Raw genomic sequence first — 21,505 nt, 5'->3', positions numbered from 1 at the left:
TTTAGCAGCTTCTGGCAGAGAAGTCATATGCTGAATTTTAATTCAGAATATTTTTTACTGTGATTTCAAATATCCCTGAAAATAGAAGACTTTCAATGACAGTCACAAGAGCTAGCTACAACTATAATCTTTATGAGCAGTACTTTGCCATGACACATAGGCAGAGTATACATCTGGATATTTTTGGTATACTGAAAGGAAGAAACAGCGTGTTTAGTCCCAACCTTGAAAAAATGCTAGCACCACCTGGGAGCTCTTGAGCTCCTACCCCTCATCACCAACTCCAACTAAGGATGGTCAGCACTTTGAAGATTCAGTTTATAATGAGAACCTGGTTCTGGAACACGTTGCCTACACAGCTTTCCTGTAGACCCCTTTTAGGTACTGGAAGGTGCTATGAGGCATCCTTGGAGTCTTCTCCTCCCTGGGCTGAGCACACCCAACTCTCCCAGTCTGTCTGCACAGCAGAGGTGCTCCAGCCCTCTGAGCATCTTTGTGACCCTCCTCTGAACTCACTCCCCAGGTCCTTCTTACACTGGGGGCTCGGAGCTGAGTGCAGTACTCCATGCGGGGTCACATAGGATTGGAGTAGGGTATTGGAATTAAATACCAATATAGCTGTATGGAACATGCCTGGACTCGTCTGGCCCTTGCTGCTTGACCAGAGGCAGCAGCTGTGGTGGTTTCACCCCAGACACACCTTTGGCTGGCTGGATGCTGCAGCTGGGTGCTTGGGACAGGTCCAGGCATGCAGGAGCTCAGGTTTACCTCTGGCAGAGAGGCTTCAAGGTGAGGTGAAGGAAAGGAGTCGGTTCTGCTGGAGGGTTTGATCCAGAGCTTTACTCCAGGCACACAGGCCTCTGAATCCAGCAACATCTCTTAATAGAACTTCCAAACCACATGGTTGCTGTGTCTTTTAACCCCAGGGAGAGGGGGAGGGAAGGGGTAGGGATCCCAGCAACCAGGTCAGGGAGGGGAAGTCTCAGGGGACAAATGACACCTGGATGGCCCAATGACCCCAGGGCTGAGAGGCATCTTTTAACTTTGCCAATCACACAACTCTTCTGGAATGTCAAGATTGACAGACAGCACTCAGCACGGGGCAAGGGAGGGGAAGGGAGAGGTGACTGGCACACCTGGGGAAGGAAGCGGGATAACTGAGACAGGCTATGACATCACACCGCAACAGCAGGGCAGAAGAATAATTTTCCTAGACTGCTGGCTATGCTGCCTTTGATACATCCCAGGATACAGCTGGCTTTATGAGCTTCAAGTGCACCTGGCAGAGTCACAGCCAGCCTCTCCCCGGCCCAGGGGCAAGGCTTGGCAGGTGCCGGGCCCGAGGAGGCCGGAGGGGGACGCGCTCCAAGGGGGCAGCGGCGATCTCCCCTCAGCGGCGCGGAGGGAGCGGCGGGCCGGGCCTCTGGGGCCCGCAGAGAGCACAGCGGGCCGGGGCTGGAGCCGGCCGGGGCTGGAGCTGGCCGTGGTGCTGGAGCCGAACGAGCGGGGCTCGCTCGCACAGGGCAGCCCCGAGAGAAACAGAACGGAGCACAAGGTTCCAGCTTCGCCCGGGAACTCGAAACTGGCCTCCCCTACCACGCACAAAATGTTTCTAATGCCAGATAACAGACAGCTCCTTTTACTAACTCGAACCGGACTGATGGGGAGGGAGTTATCCTGGAAGATGCGAAATTTGGTTCAAAACCTGAGGACAAACTTTCAGTGGGCATTTTCTTCCAAACATTGTTCTAAGATTTGGGCTATTTGGAGATGCACAGAGGGAAGATCAAAAGGAAGCACCTCACTTGAGCTTTTTTGTCCACAGCCCTGTTGTTCACACAACTGTGTAAATGTGAATAAATCAAGATTCCAGCAGTTCTTGCCTCCACTCAAGGCACTTTTGTTGCACAAAAGCACTGCCAGACAACTCCGTGCTATGATCTGTGGCTGTGAATGCTGAGCACCTTCGGGTGTCCCCCTTCTTCCCAGGAGCCATCTCCTTCTGAAAGGCACAGCTTAACCCATCCCTCTCTCCTCAGCATCCCCTGCAAGCATCTCCTCTGCCCTCCGTGAACATCTCACTTGTGGGTGCCTAAATGGCCCACAAAAGAACTGTTTCCACAAACTCTAGATCTCCCCCTCTACTCCAAGCTCTGATCTGAAAGCAATGTAAGTGTTCTAGGCAAGAGATTGTGTCTCTTTTCAGCTTGGCTTTTCAAAGCAGTGTGGACACAAACTGGGAATACATACCCTAATTCTCTCCACACATAGGGTACCACACCTGAGAGCCCAGCTAGGAGATGCTCCCACCACGGTGCCATGGTATGCCTAAAACCAGGCACCAAATCCATGTGCAACATGTAAGAATTTCATCTTTAGAACACAACACCCTCCTCCTTTTGGGGTTCTGGTTTTTGTGAAAGATTAAAATGTGCCAACTCCAACATACAGTTAGACCTGCAGACTGTGGCACAGGAAAAAGAAAATAAAAATTAAACAGAATGCCAGTACTAAACCTGTTGAATCATAACATCTCCAGTAATGCCTGAAAAGACAACAGCAGGTCAGCTATCTATCCAACAAAGAGAGGTCAAGTAATGGACTTAAGCCATAGGATTGAACTCAAACACTAAATTTTAAGGGTCATGGAGCTTTCCAAGATGAGGAACTAAGCTTCAAAATGTAAGAACATATTGGTGTCTGTCCTGCTAAAGCAGAGGGACCAGATTACATGGATTAGGAGTTCTCTTTCAACACAGGCAGTTGGTATAGCCCTACATCCACTGTTTTCCTCTACAAACAGAGAAAATACAAATTAAATTTAAAATCTAGTGATCCTAGGTGATTCTAATACAGGCATATATAATCCTCAAACAAGATAAACTCACATAGAAGAGAAGACAGCTTGCAATTCAGGAACCAAACATAAAGCTGGCTACCACCCCATGGTGGTGCTTGTCTGTGCCCCTGTCTTTGATTTTAACCCATTTTTATCATTGTTTGGTTTCTTTTCAGTTCTGCAGAAAATATCATACACAGACAAAGCAATAATGACATTAAAACATTTACAGTTCAAAAGAATGGAAAGCCTTCAAGATTAACAGCACTGATTTTAGCACTCCTGCATTCCACATTGTTCTTTCAGTTTTCCACCATTTCTTCGCAAAAAGGTGAATAGAAATTGCTTCTTATAACACTCAAGACGATTACACAAGCTGTCCCCTGAGATTTGTTTCATGTGGAAATATGGCATTGAAATATAATTTTGTGCTGCGGCATCAAAACTTTTCTTCCTTAAAGCATGGATTTCATTTAACAATGGCCTTAAGTTGAATTTTCTGTATTTTTCAGTAAGTTGATACTCAAGCACAAAGCACTTATTATTTATTTGTAGGTAGCTATTTGTTTCCCACCATTCTTCTCAATTCATTCCTGATAACTCCAGAATCCAAACACTGGGAACTGTGGCAGTTACAGAACCCTTGTTACCATGCTGCTGATCCATGACTTACACAATTCCTAGAGTCAGAACAAGAAGCCATTGTCTGCTAGAGAACAAGCTTGTTTGTCCACAGCCCTGTTGTTCACACAACTGTGTAAATGTGAATAAATCAAGATTCCAGCAGTTCTTGCCTCCACTCAAGGCACTTTTGTATTCCCACACATGAAAGATCCTTGCTTACATCCATTCTTCTCCTTGAAACCTCATGTCTAAAACAGTATCATTTTTCCATCTGGACTGGGAATGCATACTGAAGTTTTTAATATACTCACTACTTCCCCTTCATTTGTTTCCTCTTTTTAAGAAAACATTTCATCCAGATGAAAGCAGAGTATATCTTAATCAAAATATTTCAAACACTGGCCCTGTTCATATAAATACATCTTAAAAACAGAACAAAAAATCCCCAAAAAAATCCTCCAGAAACAAAAAGGAAAAAAAAAAAAGAGGAAACGTGAATTTTCCCCTGAATTAAGATGAAGGAGACAAAATATTTTTTGTGTCTGTGCCCCTGCTTGTTATGCAAAGGACAGCTTAGCTGCAACATGAAATAAAGCATCTTCTGCAGAGGAGATGGCAACTGATGACTGCTACAAAGCACAGAAGGCTACATCATCTTGGAGAATAACAACCATTCACTACTTGATTCAGTGATGCTAAATTTGACCACCTCTTTGTACAAAAATGAAGTATCAAAAGCACAAATTAGGTTCCAAAGCTTAGTTTTCAAGCTTTTATGAGACAGCATAGATGCTTCTGGATATGTTCACCTTGTATTCATATATTCAAAACCTGTTCAGGCAAACTTCTTACAAGCCACTCAGAGTGCAAGCAGAGTTTCTATTTGTCTGCATAAATAATTGTTTTGCATAAAGTGATGCATTCCACTTTATACACTATTCTCAAGCATCTCATACTTGGTGTGCTAGATCTCAAACCAGGAGAGACATTTACAGACAAAATGCATTAGTTCCAAATACAGTATAAACTTCAAAATTCAGCTAAGAAGGTGACCTAGCACTTGACAAGCCAAACTTAGCTATGCTATAGATTGATTTTGCCTTCTTCTATTCACGTAAACCTCTTTTACATTTCCCTGATTTTTTTTTGAGGGGCAAGCAAAGGGGAAAAAATGGAAAGAGGTTGTTTAAAAAAATTATCAACATCACTGACACTATTTTTAAGCGGTTTTATTTAGAATACACTATTTTTAAAGCTGCTGCATTTAAAAGCAAGCTTACTTACCTTCCATGGAAATCATAAAATAAACATATCTAAATTATCTGAATCAATTAAAAAAAGGCCACAATGAGAAGTCTACTTTTTATGCGACTTACTTGTTTCATCTATTCCAATGTCTGACATTACTAATCAATAAAAAAACAAGTAAGCATGAAAAATGGTAATGGGACCTTCTATTCCTCTGAGTCACCTTCAGGGGAAAGATGCCTATTCATCTTTGTATAGTCAAACACCTGCCATTACAGCTCTACACTTTTCACTCAAGGAGCTACATCATTTGCAGCTGAACAATCAGGCTTGAAATTGCCAGCAGGTGATAGAAAACCAAGATACACCACAGCTAAGCAGGCTTAGCCTGACAGATCAGTTGCTCCTTATGTAGTACAAGAACATGATCGATTTAATGGTTTTCTTTACATAGACATACAGGCACTGATTCTGAAAATCTGAAATGCTTTCAACTATAAAGTCCTGCAACTGTGCAAAGAGCACATTTTATTAACATATGTGCATCTACAGGCAACCTGTTACATACTTAGTACTCATAAGCATAGGAAACTGATTACACATACAAACACAGTAAAAGGAAAGTACTTGCTAAGCTGACTGAAGGTGAAAGAAGGAAAAAGAATTGATTTAGCAATCAATTTTCAGTTCACAATTTTAGTTTTTCAGATTGAGAGTTCATTTGGGTTGAGAATATGAGAAACATTCCTAAGAAAATTGCCCTCTTTCAAAAGCATGCTACAGAGTTCCTGTGTAACATTGCACACAGCACAAAGAACACGCCCTCCTCAAAGCTCATGTGTGTAAATGGTCCTCAGAACAAACTAGTACAATTTTACCTTTTTAGATCTTCCAAAAACATTTTTCCACTGTGTGAATCCCAGAGCCTACTACAGATGATTATCTAACACCTCATATCTGCCTTTTCTTCCCCCTCTCACAGCATGCAACTGCACAATGAGATCTTACATTAAAGACATGGACACATGTGTAAAATTCTGTTTGACAAATCAGCTCCTCCAAGAAGTTGCTCATCTAGCCATCAAGTGATTAATACAATATCACACAACAAAATTCCTACAGCAAGTATATTATGGAAGAAAAAGGGATAAATTAAGGATGAAAACAGAAATGCAGTTCCATTTATACCAAGATTGATTTGTGTATAAAGTGACAGAGAACTCTTTACTGGCATGAAACTTCTGAAACGTTAATAATTTTAGGAAATTCAGAAATAATATTTGGAAGACACATTTAGTGCTCAAGCTCTTCTGTACATAAAGACATAGCAGTCAGGGAAAGAGTGAAGAGCTGTGAACCAGTGGCCTCTAAATAATACATTCAGTTCTTCTGTCTGCAACCTCTGTTAGTTATTTTGCCAGTTTTCATGGGCCTGAGGGAGAAATTCTGCCCATCATCAACTCCTCTGCAAGTCCATGCATTTATGTGTAGGTTTAGTGCCTATACTGCTGCAGATGTGCAACCACTGAGAATGACCATGCTCACTGCAAGAACAGCATAATTTCAAGATACAAAAGAGACTTAAAAAGAAAAACACAACTATGATTCCCTTTCTTCAACATGCTTGTATTGAAAAAAAGAAAGTTAAAGTGTTTCTTTGTGTTGAAAGTGAAGGACAAACTGCCTATCTCTCCCACATTAGGGAACCCCTGTGAAAGCAGAGGACACAGCTAGCACTCCTGACTGAGTCCTGCTTATCAACTGACTAAATTAAGCAAGGGCCCTCACTACCAGCAAATAAATGAGAGCCAGCTTTACAGCATCATACTTATTTATCTGTGCTGTCACTCCTCATCAGTATACAGTGAGCACCATTAGGCAGGGAAAAAACAGACCCAAACTTTCTGACAAGCTAAGATTTTTAGTGTTATTAAAGCAATAAGGAACCAAACAAATAGCATTAACAGGAGAAAAAAATTATCCACATAGCCTGGAAGGGGGTATGTTTGTCAAGGTTGTACTTCCTTTTTCATGGTAACAGGTGTTTCCACTTTGAGAAACTATGTTTTTAAAGAATAACATTTTGAGAACAAATGTAAATCACTTCATCTTCACAGTAAGTTTCCTGTTTAATTTAATACTACAAATATTATTAAATACTACAAAAATGCAAACAACAGGAGAACTTACATCCTTTTTCACCCCAGAGGATGCAAGTCTCTGTAATCCTCCATAGGGTACAAAAGGTCTGTTTCTGACAGGCTCTGAACCTGAGTGGAAGTTTATGCTGCTGTCACAGCTGAGTTTGCTGCCAGGTTTCCAGGCTGCAGCTCAGCAAAGGGTTAAGAGCAGGACACTGCTGTGCTAGTGTTCACTCTCCAGGACAGCTTAAACCTGATTCCACTTAAGATAACTGCAATCTCTCACATAGGCTAAAAGAAACTAGAACAGGACTTTAACATAAGAAATCCCATAATAATGACAAATAACATCGAATCAGGCAGAATTTAATTATTCTGATCTTTGCTAGACTCAGCCAGGGTTGATTCCTCAGGTTTTTCATGCAGTTTCACACACAATTTGTAAAGGGCTGTTGTGCAACATTGTGAATCCTTGAGGGCTATGCTGGAGAGTGGGTTAATAGCGTATTTTAAAGGAAGAACAGTACCTAATTTACTATGTAAACTGGTCTTTCTGAAGCACTTGGGGCTTTCATTAGCAATGACCCTTTCCAGAGCAGGCCAGAACAATTTTACTAAAGAAATCAGCAACCATTTCTTGCACAAATGCCATCCCCAGTGGCACAGTTACAAGCTATTTTAACATTTCATTCTTAGCCTTGGGTATTTAAAGGACTTCAGCTCTTTCAAGACCAGGGCAAACAAACAAAAGCAGCATAAATATATAATTGTGAAAAAGACCAACCTTTACATGAATCATCCTCAATGGGCTGCTTGAAAGCCGTTATGTCATTGAAAGTGCAAAGAAATAAAACCACTTTATCCTGCTCATTTCGAATTGGAGCAATTTTCACAAAGAACCAGACAGGTGTTCCTGGAAACAAACACATCAAAGAGTTGGTCAATGGCAGGCAGAACAGTAAATGTGCCAGTTCAGATGTTTACATCTCAAATCAGCTATCTGTAAAAGTTACTTTAATGTTGGCTTTTTTTTACAAACACCTATTTGGAAAAATAACAAAGCAGCTGACAAGTCTGTTGTTTAAGTTCTCTGCTCGGTCTCTTCCTAGCTTTATAATCTTCCAGGAATCACCCTATTTCTGAACTTCACCTGCAAAGTTAACACTTGAACTTAACTGCTTTGTGATCTCCTGAAAGAAGAGTCCCATGTATGTGCAAAGGCTGCACACAACAGTGTCTTGCTGGCTCTTGAAGGATTTGAAAATGGGCCAGCTGTGCCTAGGACATGAGCATAACACAGAGTCTCAACTCAGGAATATGACCAGTTTGGTCAACTTTATAATTCCCTACCAACAAGGAATGCCCTAAAAAAAAAACATGCCCTAACTACTACAGTAGCCTATGTCTAGCTTCAGAGCTGGGCTCCAGAAGCTCTGGCCCAGCCTGCAAATTCCCTCATGGAAGGGAAACCCTTCACAAGCTGCTTGCCTAGGCCTGAGCCTGCTCCAAATCACTCTAGTGTGAAGTAAGACTCCCCTGAATTCAGGAGAGAACAAGCCATTAGGACGAGATCACATGATGCTGTGGATGGGATCAAGTTGTACTGCATGGAACTGCACCTTTCTAATTACTGCAGCAGATGAACCGCTAATTAAACTGCTTGAGAGATAAAGTCTGCACATCACAGAAAAAGATGGCCCCAAAATACGACCCTTCAGTTGCTGCTGCTGCCATTTCTTCTTGACCTCTACCCACAAAGATCACCTTGAGGTGAGAATCTATCGGTCAGCCCTGCCTTTCCATGTTTCTGGCAGTTCTCCTGACACTGCTGAGAAGACCCAATGAAGTTCCATGTAACAAGGCAGTGTCTACCACTCTTTTCACAGGACTCACACTGCTTTTAGTGATATTTGAGTATAAGCTGATTGGAGGGCTCAGAACAAAGCACTTGGCTCCTGTATGCCAGAACATGACCTCCCTGAAGGCACCATTTTTAAGTCTGCATCTTAACTTTAGAGATAAAAAGATGACTTCTCCAGCTCTGAGGTACATCACAGTAGGGACACTCCAGACCTCAGCCTTCGGGGAGTTTGTACATGGGTTTTCAGACTGTCCCTACACCCTCAGAGATGATGAAAACTCACCACTGCCTTTGCAAGCACAAGAAGTAAAAGAGAAGATTCAGGCTTTCTTGCTGTGAGCAACACTTTTTTTGTGTCCCTTTTGAGATTTGTTTGGAGAGACGGATCTACATACCAGGGGCCAAACTAAGATCAGCAGGAGTGTGACCCTCTGGGAAAGCCAGAATAAAGAGCACCACACAATCTTTTTCACTCATGTGGCAAAGCCTATTTCAGAAACAGTGATCTTAAAGACTATTCCTTTTCTTCCTCAGTCACAGGACCCTTCTCTATGCTAGTGATCAGATTCTCTTTCACCTGAATTGCTCAGTATTTTAACATGAGCATGACATGGTATATTTAATGCAATAATTTTTAGTAACAAGGGCAACTTGTGTTTTCTGGCTGTCAAAGGGTCACAAGAAAACCTCAGGTATTTTACAAGTTACTGTCCAAAAAAGGAAGCAAAGGCAGCTTTTTTCCCACCTATGCTAATATAAGAGAGATTGCTGTTACCAGTGCCTCACCTGGCTGTTTCCCAGCCTCAGTGCTGAGGAATCTTTTCTGGCTACAGAAAGGTAGGGCATCTCCAAAACCCATGGACAACTTCCATAAACCAAGTTCAATTCCTAAGGCTCCCACTGTGCCTGCATAACACACAAGCAATTTCAAACTCTGGCTGAGATTCCATGCCATATGTACAGCCACTTCTATAAACAGCAGGGCCTATGATGCATGGAGGCCTATGATGCATGGAGGCCTCTGCTCAAAAAGCAGAGAAATCCAGATGGAATCACTGGTGGCCATTTCTGAAATACGCCTGCATGGCAGAAAGTATTCAAGGGTCAATTTTTTTTTTTTTAAAGAGTTAACATTCCTGAACAGCACCTTCCGAAAAAGTAAGAACAAACAAACATGCTAAGTGTGAAAGAAGATTAAGTAAAGTAACTGTGCCAGTAAAATCATCACTAACTTGCTAATGAGCTTAGAAGACACTGCCACAAAGCAGCCAACAGCAATTTTCTAGACAGTAACACCCTTTACACTACTCTTTCTCAAGAGTTCCTAAAATTGCCAATCTCAATTTCTTCTTGCCTACTTGTTTTTCCCAACTTCACAAGTGAACTATTCTGAGGCTGATCAAATCCGTATCCTGCTTTTACAGAGATTCCTTGGTGACTAACTGCTTTTCATTTTACCCACTTCAACACCCTTCACTAACGCTGCAACTTTTCAATCAGCCAGGATCTCCATCAACAGCCTTGCTTTTTAATCTTTATCTACATGCACTTTTTTTGATTAGGGATTTTTTTTCCCTCCCCAAACCACTCTATATTGTTTTACTACTTCAAACTGCAGCTATTCTGCTATGGGCTGCTCACCATAGCACTGAGGCTGAATTACACACTCAGTTTCTTCTCTGCCTCTCATAGCTATAAAAACATAGTACTGTGCTTTTGAAGATGCTGTACTCAACACAGAAAGGATGCAATTCACCCTCCTATTCTGGCTATTTGTCAGATGCATGAAGTCACCCTTCTTTATGGTTATGCTATAGAATGTTGTTGCAGGAATTTCCTAACATGTTCTGAATGCAGCAAGAGGACTTTTCCCAATAACCTGTCAAAGGCAGCTGCAGGGCAAGGAGCTTTTATCAGCAGGGTTTTTACTTTCTGGCTCCCTTGACTCCCACTCATGTGTTGTATTATTTATAGGAAAAAGGAAGACAAAACACTTTTTTACCTAGAACCAAGTGTATAACTTAGTGATATGCCCCACAGGCTAAAAGAAAGAGCCAGATGTCCTTGACAGCCAAAAGTAGTTGTGTTTGATGAAATGCACTATTGGGGTATCCTCGTAATTTCCAGAGTGCCACCATCAGAGCAAAGTCCAAAATCAGGGTGGCATGCAGGGCCTGCAGAAATCATCTTCCAGTTTGTGTTCTACACAGTAACACTACAAAGGCAGAAATAAGTAGACGGAAAATTCTGTCTCTACAACATTGTATTTTCTCTGCAGTGCATTCCCTAACATCTTGTCAGTGCCTCTTGTGAATAGGAGACAAGTGAATATAAAAATACAGCCATGAGGTGAGAGCTCACAGTGCTGGGTTACATGGGCTTCCCACAGTGCTCTCAACCAGCAGCTCATTCATAACAGAACTGGGATCTGAAACATGGGAACACACCAAATGGCTCAGCCAAGAAGTGGCCATGCTCAGCTTTTGTCCTGCATGCTGGTTTAATTATCAGAAGAATTTTACTTCTTAAACAGTTTATTTAACTATTAAACAGGAAAGCCTAAAGTATAAACTACTTATAAATCAGGTCGGAAACCAGAATTTCAATGTCCTACAGGCAGCCCTCATGCTCTTGCTGTCAAAGCCAACATCCCTGCTCAGCCAGACAACCATGACTAGCAAGAGGCACAAAAAAGACCATTTTAATGAAAAATGTGATTTTCAGATTCAGCCTGTGGTTATTCAGGCAGTGAAACTGCAGCATGTTCCAGAGTTCTCACAGCAAAACAAGAGCAACTTCCCAGTCTGCACTGATGCCACACAGAAAGTGTTTACCAGTGTTTCCAACAATATATCTACTTCCATTTACATTTTGTCTTTAGTCCTGGCAACCTCTCTCCCTGGTAAAGTTCAGTGATAATACCAGTGCACAAACAAAAAAAGTAAACACTCATGAGCTACATTGGCTTCTGTTGGATTTGGAATCAGCAGTGAGAGAATCCAGCCTTTGTCTGGTGGCATAGCACTAATCATGCTAGAAAAGGGAATGTCCCTCCAAAGCTGCAGAACAAGCAGTGGGGACAACTGAGAGGAAATGAAAACCTACAGTGAATGCCCAATACCAGCCATAGGACCAGCCTGGCTTGTGGTACCAAAGTTACATAGCCAATCCAGAATTAACAGGGGCAACTCTTGATAGGCTTTTATGGCCTAAGCACAGTTCTTATGGTGTTGCCTTAAAGCAAAGACAATTTTAAGCACTGTCATTCAAGTCCCAAGTCTTCTCCAGACTAATACACTCTAAATGTCTGCTTTCCTTTCAATTTCCCATCTGAAAAACAAATACTACTGTCTCTTCCCTATCCTTTTCTCCAGTCCTGTGTCTTTCAACAATGATATGTTCAGCTTCTTGCTGGGCAGGAACACCAGCAATTCATATGCTATTTGACTTTGGTTGAAGTCTTTCAGAAATTCTTACATCATCAAAGTGAAAGAGATCTTAAAGGTCTATCCCAGCCTCTCCATGAGCATACCATTGAGCTCTCCTAAGTTTTGCTTCCTGCCAAACAAAAATAGGCCATATGAAAATAAAAACCAATGTTTAAATGTGCTCTTTGCCCATACCTTGAGCCATTTAACCAAAGAAGCCAACTGTTTTTCAAAACTACTAAAAGCATAGTTTAAATAAAACTGGAATACACAATTTTTCTTTCCACTAATTAAACCAAAATCAATTTTAAAATACAATGAAAAAAATGTTTTGACAATTTAGCTGACATCTACACTGCCATTAATAAATGGGGCAAGTTTCCTCTAAGCAGCACAACCTCTACATTACTTGATAATGTCTCAGTCAAACAGTCCTCAGACACCTATTGTCCTGAAGGGAAACAGTCTGGCAGTATGGAAACAGAAATGTGCCCTTTCTCCACCAATTCCTACATGCAGCAATGCAGACAGCAGGAATTGAGTTCTATTAACAGCATGGCTGACCATTACAGCCACCCCTTTTAGGGTTTCACTTCTTCCCAGTGAAACCCTTTATGGTTTTCACTTCTTCTTATACTTCTTCTCAGTATGAGATTGTTCGTCTCTATCACACACTGACTGAACAGTTTGTCCAATGTCAAACTAGCAACCAGCTGATGAGGTGTGATCAGAGAGAGTTTGGCAAGCCACTGTACCCACACAGATTTTAACCAGCCATTGTACTCACACAGATTTTAACCAGGTGTTCAAAGAAGCCCATGACATTTGACCATGCAAGACAAAGAAAAAAGTCTTCCTACAGACTCTAGCTTTGAGCAGAGAGTGTACCAAATGAGAACAGACCATTTCAGCCTGCAGCTCATCACTCTTTTAAAGAGTAAACCTTTAAAATACACTCCCAGCGCTTTTAAAGCTGTTATCTTCGTGTCTTCTCTATCTGGTGCTTGGATGTTGTGGCACCTAATGCTTCTAAAGGTCAGATCTTTACATGCTAAGATAAGGAAAATCAATTTTAGTCCTCAAAGGTGGAATTGCTGTTCACAAGGGTTATCCTATGACACTGAAACAGCACAGCAGAAAACAAGGTTCAGCACAGAGTCTGGTACTGCAGTAGTGCTGGCACAGTTCACCTGATTCTGAGCTCTCTGATGAACAGAACATGAGTATAAGGAAGACACAGTAAAGTTTTGAGATCTTCTTTCCATTTACTGCAGGAAAAATACTTAAGGATTACTACTGGGAATCCTGTACATATTTGTGGAGATGACAGCAGGCCTTGCTTGCCAACACATTTGAAGACAATGATAAATGGGAATTACCAGTTTAATTTGACCTTGCTGAAGGTAACTGAACTCACACAGATGGGTTTCACAGGAGATGCAGGTGTGCATACTGCTTGACAAATAATGGAGGTGCACTTCAGTGAGAGGTTGAGGAGGATACCTGTCACTGGACTCCAACACCCTCATTCTCTCCTGCTTCTGTTCCTATGCAACAAAATGGGTTAGCAAAGGTTTCCATCTGGAGACATTGCAGGCACAGCACACACAAGTATAAATGGGTTTAGATGGTTTGAACCAATAAGTGTTATGAGAAACTCCTTTCTCATAACTGGGGTGGTGGGCAATCACAGGTCTACCACCCTGAAGTGAATTCTGCTTCCTACAAATTAGGATGGGGTTGTTTGCTTTTGAACCTCTATAGAAAGCACTTGTCTCAAAGATAAATGCAAGTAGAATCTACCAAATCACTATTTTAGGCTGATTTGTCATTCTCTGACATCTGAAGGCTTTCTAATACACTGAGGGAAGAAGGGAGAAGGAAGGAAGGGAAAATATTGTATACACGTTAAAATTAAAATTTTAAAAATCAGACCATCAAATTAAAAAAAACACACACAAAAATATTCATGCTATTAAATTTTTTAAATGTTCAAGCACCCAGAAAACAGGGAAGTGAAGCCCAGCACAAACTGAAAGTGCATCCCAGCCTTTGGGACTCTCACCATAATATGCCTACTCAGCAAAGAGCTACTGCTTTGCAGCATGCAAAATAGTTACCTACAGCCAAGCCAGCATTCTGGCAAGCATTCTGCTGGTCCTATCAGTAGAGAACTTCTGAGACACAAAAAAAAAGGTGTCTTAACACTCTCTCTGCAGCAGAGCTGCAGACCATAAGCAATGGGAATGCCTCTGCTCAGACAGGGGACACTTGAAGACTCTTTCTAACTCTTGATGCACTTCACCTTTGATGAGCTCACCCCACTTCAAATATTCTTCCACTAAAGTGGGTCAAGTACTGCATGGAAAAGGGGGTTAGATTTCAATTGGACACCACCTCTTCAGGGGCAGATAGAAGCAAGTGAATTTTTTATTCTTACAAAAATATACTTCATCAGTAATGAAAGCAAGTGCATATAGAACAAGCCTGCTTCTGCACTGCTTGTATGCCAGGCCTACATTGTAGACTAAATACAAGACAAAGAAAATCCAATTTAATTTATTCAGCCATTTTTAACTCCTGAGGCTGACCATAAAGTGTAAAAACCTAACAAATGGCTGTCAAAGTCTCATAAGAAGTTAGATGTTTAAAACACATCAATTCAAGTAAGGTAAGATACGACTAAGGCTAGATATAAAATATTTTCTAATACATAAGGTGTTCCCTTCTTTGGAATAAGCTCCTTTATCTCCACTGACTTCAGATTTAGTGATATTTTCATTTTCCCATATAAAAATAAACAATACTTCCAGCATCACTGGGCGCTCACATCTAATTAAACAATGGAACTGAAGCTCTCATGTGAAATTACTGTCAGTCTGTCTGCTGTCATTTGGCAGTCCTAATTAAAGAAAGCTTTCACTTTGTCTCCTTCCAGGTATGACAATGAATCCCCACTGAATGCAACTGGATGGCATCAAAGCAACAATGACAAAAATCTGGTGGCTATGCACCTGTTTGCTCTAATTGCTTCCAATTATCCTGAAGAAGCTCTGTATTTCTGGGAAGTAATTCTTCCAGAGAATAACAATGATTTTTACATATCTGCTCAGTTATCAAGGGCCTAGCCCAAGGAATCATCAAATCTCTATCACATCTTAATTTTAAGTTCTGAAAACAGAATGTAGACACTTTTGGATGTGGGGAGGACTGGACAAAGGAAGGTAAGGCCAGGGTAGAGGCAGCATCCATAAATGCAAACATGATGAAGACAGGGAATTGTATGTTGTTTCTAGAGTTAATACTGTGAACTGGAATGAAGTTTGTGGATATACTGTACCTATCAACAGCTGGATGAGGTATTCTTATCAGGCAACCAAGTAAATAGTAATACTGGGTCACAACCATGGAGAGTGCTATGTTAAAAAAAAAACAACTATCACTTCCAGTAACATCATTAAATGTCTCAATCTGCTTTGGCATGTAAGACCAGGGAATAATTGTTTCTCAAAGAAAGAAAAAAATAGCTGCTCCGAAAAGTACAAGATTGACTTGCACTACAGACATCATTATTAACTCAAAACTCCTATTTTGTTTTCCTTTGTTCCTCCAAAAGGTTAGAGACTGTACTGTTAAAACAGCCAGAATTACATTAAATGTGCAGACTGTGGAAAATGTACCAATTATCCAACAACTCAAAACTGGGGGAAAAAACTGCTATTTGTCATTTCTGTTAGTTTATAAAGAGGCTGTAGACAGGTAAAGAACAAGAAAAATCTATTTTCCTGGCTAATTTGAAAAAGAAAAATAGAATGGGGAAAGAACAGAGACACCAAACAGAGGAAACAAAGAGCAGGAAAAAAGATGTCTAACAAAATTCGGGGTCCTTTCCCAAGCTTTCAAACTGAGAGCAGGTTAGAAGCAAGCAGGTTCATTGTCTGAACCACTGCCACAGTTGCAGGCAGAGGTAAGGTGACCACAAAGAAAAGGCCACTTAGCAGTCTGGGTGCTAAGTGACTGGTAAACAGGACAGTGTTTTTCTATGACTTACATTGAGAAAAAGTTCCAGGATGTCCCCTTTTTGAAATTTTTCAGTTAAAACTCTCTAGTGTTATTAGTCAGTCTCTGTAACAGTAGTTAATGTATCTCTAGAACTGCAAATCTAACAAACACTAGGTGCTCTGCAGTTTGTTAAACTTGAAAGCAAGCTCTGCGCTTCCCTTTTTCCCATGCCTGTGACCCTCTGTGTGCGGAGCAGAGCCGAGGCAGCTCCGTCCCTCACGTCACACGGCACAGCTACTGCACAGCCGGGCCTCCTTCCAGGCCACCTCTCCTGCACAGGAGCAGCGCACAGCAGGGCAGGAAACACTCCTCACTCCACATACAGCAGGGCAGGAAACACTCCTCACTCCACGTACAGCAGGGCAGGAAACACTCCTCACTCTACGGGTACCTCGCTCTAAATCTGCATACAAGACAAAGAGGCCCCAGGCTCCACTGCAGGCCATATGCTGCAGCGTGACAGAAGAGCGGCTGCATCGTCTCCCGGTGCCAAAACACTGATAACTAAGAGAGAATTCCAGGCTCTCCCAGATCCCAGCACTGCAGCTTATTTACTTGGGTTTGGATGCATACATGTGAGCTGGATAAGGTCCAGCCACAAACTGAGCTAGGAATAGAAATCAGCTTTTAGGAAATAGGTAAATATTGGAGGCAGGCAGCCCTAGGAGGAAAGCAGCACAAAGCAGAGCCATACAGACTGAGCATACAGGCAGTACCAGCTGCATTGTTAGAAGGCAAAATTGTTAAGAGCAAAATAAGTTACAGAATGCATTTTTTTTCAGCTTAACATCTGCCTAGGCTGAAGACCTCAGTGTATTCACACTTCAGGTGACACAGAATAAGTAGATTAAGTATTTTCATCTTCATTAATAGACGAAAATAACTGCATGACATAGTCCACATTAGTTGATACACCAACTTTGGGGCAAGTTCATCTGCTGATATGTGCAGTTACAGACAGACTGAATTTCCTAGGAAAAAAATCATGAGCCAATTAAGGATTTTTTGTCCAAAACAAAAAACATTTCATCTGAAAACATAAGAAGTAGTTCAGATTCTAAAACAAAAGATGGGTTCTTTTTATTCCAAAATTACTATATGACGTCTTTGCTATATCAAGTTGTCAAAAACTGAGAAAGTATCTTCTCTGCAGTGGAAACTTGCTTAAACCCAGCTTGTGTACTACCATTGTTGATGGAACCTTCAGTGTTGTCTTAAAGCATCACACATAGATTACTCTAAATGCCAGAACAAATTAGAAAGCTTCCTCTCCCTCCCTGAGTGACTTTCATCTCTTATGTTCTCATTTCTCCCTTTCAGATCAAGTGGCAGAACTGGGGCTTACTTAGCCCCAGATAAAGCACTGTCCTCCAGGGTGACAGAATTGCAGTGTACAGTACAATTAAGAACACCTTTACACACCTACATTAATGAACAAACCAATGGACTACTTACTGTTCTTCTTGTACATCAGGATTTCAAAGGAGTTCATCTCATAGTTCTCAAATGTTTGCCGGACCTTGTCGATTGTGTCTTTGTCTGTCAGCTCTCCATACATAAAACTGCAAATGAAGGGAGAAATTCCAGTCAGATACCAGACAAAGACACAAAGACATTTGTTTACTGTGTAAAAAGGACCCATTTAGAAATGGCTCTTCTTTGATTTTGTTTCACCTGGAAAGCATATTTGACAGATGTAGCCCCAGGAGACAAAAGACAAAACTGGAATAAACAGATTACTTTTCTCCTCAAGAACAGGCACAACACTACAAGCTATTTAACAGAAAATAAATCTGTTCTCAAATACCTGCAGGTGCTGCTTTTTTGCATAACTTCTGCTCTGTGATATCCTGATAACTTGCAAAATCCATCGTTGCTGTAGACAATGGGCCAATCCACGATCTGGGCATTACCCAGGACAAAATTAGTATCTGTTTGAAAAAACACATCATTTAGACATTAGTCAAAGCTATGGTTGCATTAGAGGAAATATTCATTTCAGAACCCAATCCCAATTGCTTCAGCCCCTGCACAATTTTCCCAGATATCATTCCCACTGCAGTCATCAGGATTGTTCCTGGTTTTTAAGTATTTTTTTATTTTTAAAGAAGTGTTAATTACTCAGAGCATAAATAAAACACATGATGGTTAAGCAGGTAAAATTTATCTCTTGACTGAGGACAGATCCACCAAACTGTTTCCCTCTGTGCCACGTGCTCTGATCCACATGACACTGAGTTTGAAGGTGAAGCCTCTGACAGGGGGCCAAACCAACCCATGAGCAATACTTCTCCCTGAATGCAGGCACAGGGGCTCCTCTCAACACCGCCCTCACTGCTGGCCACACAAGCTCAAACACTCATGTACAGCACTCCAAACTAAGGGCTACCAATTACACCAGCAGAAGGAACTCCTTGTTTGCAATACAAGCCAGAAGCAGTTTCAATCAGTACAAAAAAACCCAAAACAACCAAGCAGGATTCACGCTTCCATTCTTGCTGGGGCTGTGCGTGCCACAACTTTATGCTTGCCAGCTCAAACCTACACGTGTGCCAAGGCAGACAGCAGTGCTGCTCCCTGGGCACTGGCAGGCAGCAGGAGATGGTGGCTCCTGTCACAGCTGCAGAGACCCTCTGGCTTTTGGAAGAAAGGCTGGGCACTCACATGAGATCAAGAGGCACTCATTTTTAAGGAGAGCCCTTACAGGAGTCCAACACACTGCCTACTTTTCAGTATCAACTCCCAGCTGCTCACACATCCATACAGCTCATTAATGCTTCCTCCAAACAAATGACATTTTACCTATTAATTGCAGAGAGTTTAGTTTGTTTTAATTCCCCCTTTAATTCCCCCTTTCACCCCAAACTTCAAGTGGGTTTAAATAAAGCATCCTGTAGTTAGCTAAATCCACTGCCCAATTCCACAAGCATGATCAAGTGTACTTTTACACACTCTTTAGAATGAAATACATCAGTAACATAACTTCAGGGTATTTCAGCTCCTTTGTTCCTCACAGCCTCTTTTAAATACCATGAGTTTCGCTTAGTTGAAGCACCTTCTCTCCAAAACAATCCGCCTCTTTTACCCCTTCCTATGAATGAGCAAACCAAGTCATTTCTCACTGCTAAAGCAAGAGCTCTTGAGTGTCTGTTATAAACACTACATTAGACTGTGTTAGGATATTTTAAAATTTCATCAGGAAGTACAGAAAATGACAAAAAAAGAGGCAAATGCAAATGTTAGGTGAGGTCCTGCCCTGATCTGAATAGTGTTATTCCAAGAATGAATTGCTTAAGAATTCCTTCTGACTGCCTTCCCTTCTCAAAAGGTTACTTTCCCTTCTCTCCACTTCCTAAAGAGTTCCTGTTAAGAATTTGCCTCTCTTTCACCCTTAAACCTTATTGTTTTCAGATAAATAATCTCTTGGGATTTTTTCATTGGAGGCTATATAGGACACATTTCTGATAACCATCACTGTGATAATACTACTTTTATCTAGCCTTGCAAGGCTTCTGTGAGTTACAACAATGCTCTTATCTCCTATTTACAAGTGAAAACAAAGCCCTAAATCCACAAGGGATTTAAGTTCCAAAAGTTGAGACTGCAAGAGTCTAGTCCCTAGATGCCCAGCTATCAAGAACTTGGGAGCTGGAAGCTGTGTGAGCAGTGTTGGAGAGGAGAACTGAAAAACTTTAGCACAGCAAGTAGAAATCTGACCAAGTTAAACCAGAGAAAACAATGAAAAAGGGGATATTTTAAGGCTGTTTTTTTCCCCTTTCCCATGTTTGCTACAATACCCAATATTTTAACATAAGCCCAGTTCTTACAGTTAACACACGATTCTTTGCCATTATTGCAGGAGCTGAAGAATCATGTTCCCACTTATATTTTGGCCCAGCAAAGCCCAGTTTTTTGGACTGGCAGTTTCCAAAGGATGCATAGAGAACATCACACATTTCTGTCCCCCAGCAGCAGTTTGGACATTCTCCTAGAAGATAAGGCCACCTTAGGGCAGTGAAAGCTCAGCCATTATTTCAGCTCTCTAATGACTGTTCTAATCATCAAGCCACCACAGCAAATAGATGTCAACACCCTCACCATGTGAGTTTGAAGTCAGTATGGCTTTGCTGTTGTATTTTATGCACCCCTACTAGTCAGCACTGGGTGAACCTCTCTAGCATGCAGAGGTACAATGTTTCATGAGAGTCCAGGCTGGGTTTAGTTAGCTGTGAGTTAGAAAAGCAAGCTGAGAGATCATTATGTACCCATAAAGCTTTAAAGGAAAAATTTTGCACAACTATCAAACCACAGAACAAGTCAGAGATGTTGATGATCCCATTGTTTCTTAAGTGTCTCTCCCTTCTAGCTAATTCCAACTTCATGCATCTTGACCTTTCTTTGATCCAAGCTTTACACAGCTGACAAACACATCTCATTTCTTCAGAAGTGTCTCTGACAACACTGTTTTGCCTGTGTGAACGCTGGCAAGACACAGCATAAAATAAGGACTCCCACTTATAACTGCAGTGCCCAGCTTGCTCTGACAGACAGCCCAGGAGTAGAAGGGCTGTCCTCGTTGCTATCATTTACACTCAACTGCAGTGACATCCCTGACAATGTGCTGCTTGGGGACAGCTCATAACCTGGTCATTTTTCCTGACATAAGAAAATACTGAGAAACATCCACTGAGGCAAATACTGCCATTGCATCTGCAGGGACACAGGGTCCCAGGGACCAGGAAACAGCTGTGGCTTTGTTACACAACGAGCACCAGGGATGCTCCAGTGAACTCTGAGTATCACAGAGCAGAGACTCCTGGAGACTCACAAGTGGGTCAGCAAGGCCAGGAAAGGAGATGGCAAGAGGAACACCATGAAGAAATCCACTGCTAAATTCTCTTCAAAGACAGGGATGCAATGGACATAATAGTAATAGCAGCAGTATCAAAACTATTTGGTGACTTGAAGCACCACTTTGAAAGGGCTCAGTGAACTCCCCTACCTGGAAATCAATTTCTATCACAATGGCAACTGTGCTAGCAGTATTGCCTGGCCCACAAAGAAGCTGAAAGCATCACTGGCCTTTCTTATAAGCTAGAACTAGAGAGGGCAGGCTCATATAAGACCTGGGCTTCTGGCTTGTGCTGAATTGCTGAATTTGGCACAGTCTGAACAAGACCAAGAAAATATGCAGAGGTGCAGCACAGAGCACAATGCGCTGCAGAAACACCAGTAAGAGCTGTAACATCACAAAGGCAGCACAATTACTTGCATGAGCAGGATAGCCTTCTGCAGCATGGAT

The 21,505-nt window shown here is 41.7% G+C and overlaps 1 protein-coding gene across 2 annotated transcripts in view; it reads right to left on the bottom strand.

The window, feature by feature from the left end:
- The window catches only part of KCNH1 (potassium voltage-gated channel subfamily H member 1), a 181,743-nt gene that overhangs the window by 152,430 nt on the left and 7,808 nt on the right, over nt 1–21,505 (bottom strand). For both annotated transcript variants that reach the window (XR_008483197.1, XM_054279666.1), the window contains exons 2-4: nt 18,011–18,134; nt 17,659–17,765; nt 7,637–7,765 (exon numbers count right to left, since the gene is read on the bottom strand). Coding sequence is in view for 1 of the 2 variants with exons in the window: in XM_054279666.1 (XP_054135641.1) it covers nt 7,637–7,765; nt 17,659–17,765; nt 18,011–18,134 (360 nt within the window). In the remaining variant the exon portion in view is untranslated. The remainder of the gene's footprint in view (nt 1–7,636; nt 7,766–17,658; nt 17,766–18,010; nt 18,135–21,505) is intronic.

The sequence above is a fragment of the Melozone crissalis genome, unplaced genomic scaffold, assembly GCF_028551555.1.
Source record: "Melozone crissalis strain CALT ecotype California unplaced genomic scaffold, PUWL_Pcris_2 ptg000027l_1, whole genome shotgun sequence".
Lineage (NCBI taxonomy): Eukaryota > Metazoa > Chordata > Aves > Passeriformes > Passerellidae > Melozone > Melozone crissalis.
The sequence above is the reverse complement of the archived record's forward strand: the minus strand, read 5'-3'. Positions and strand labels throughout refer to the sequence as shown.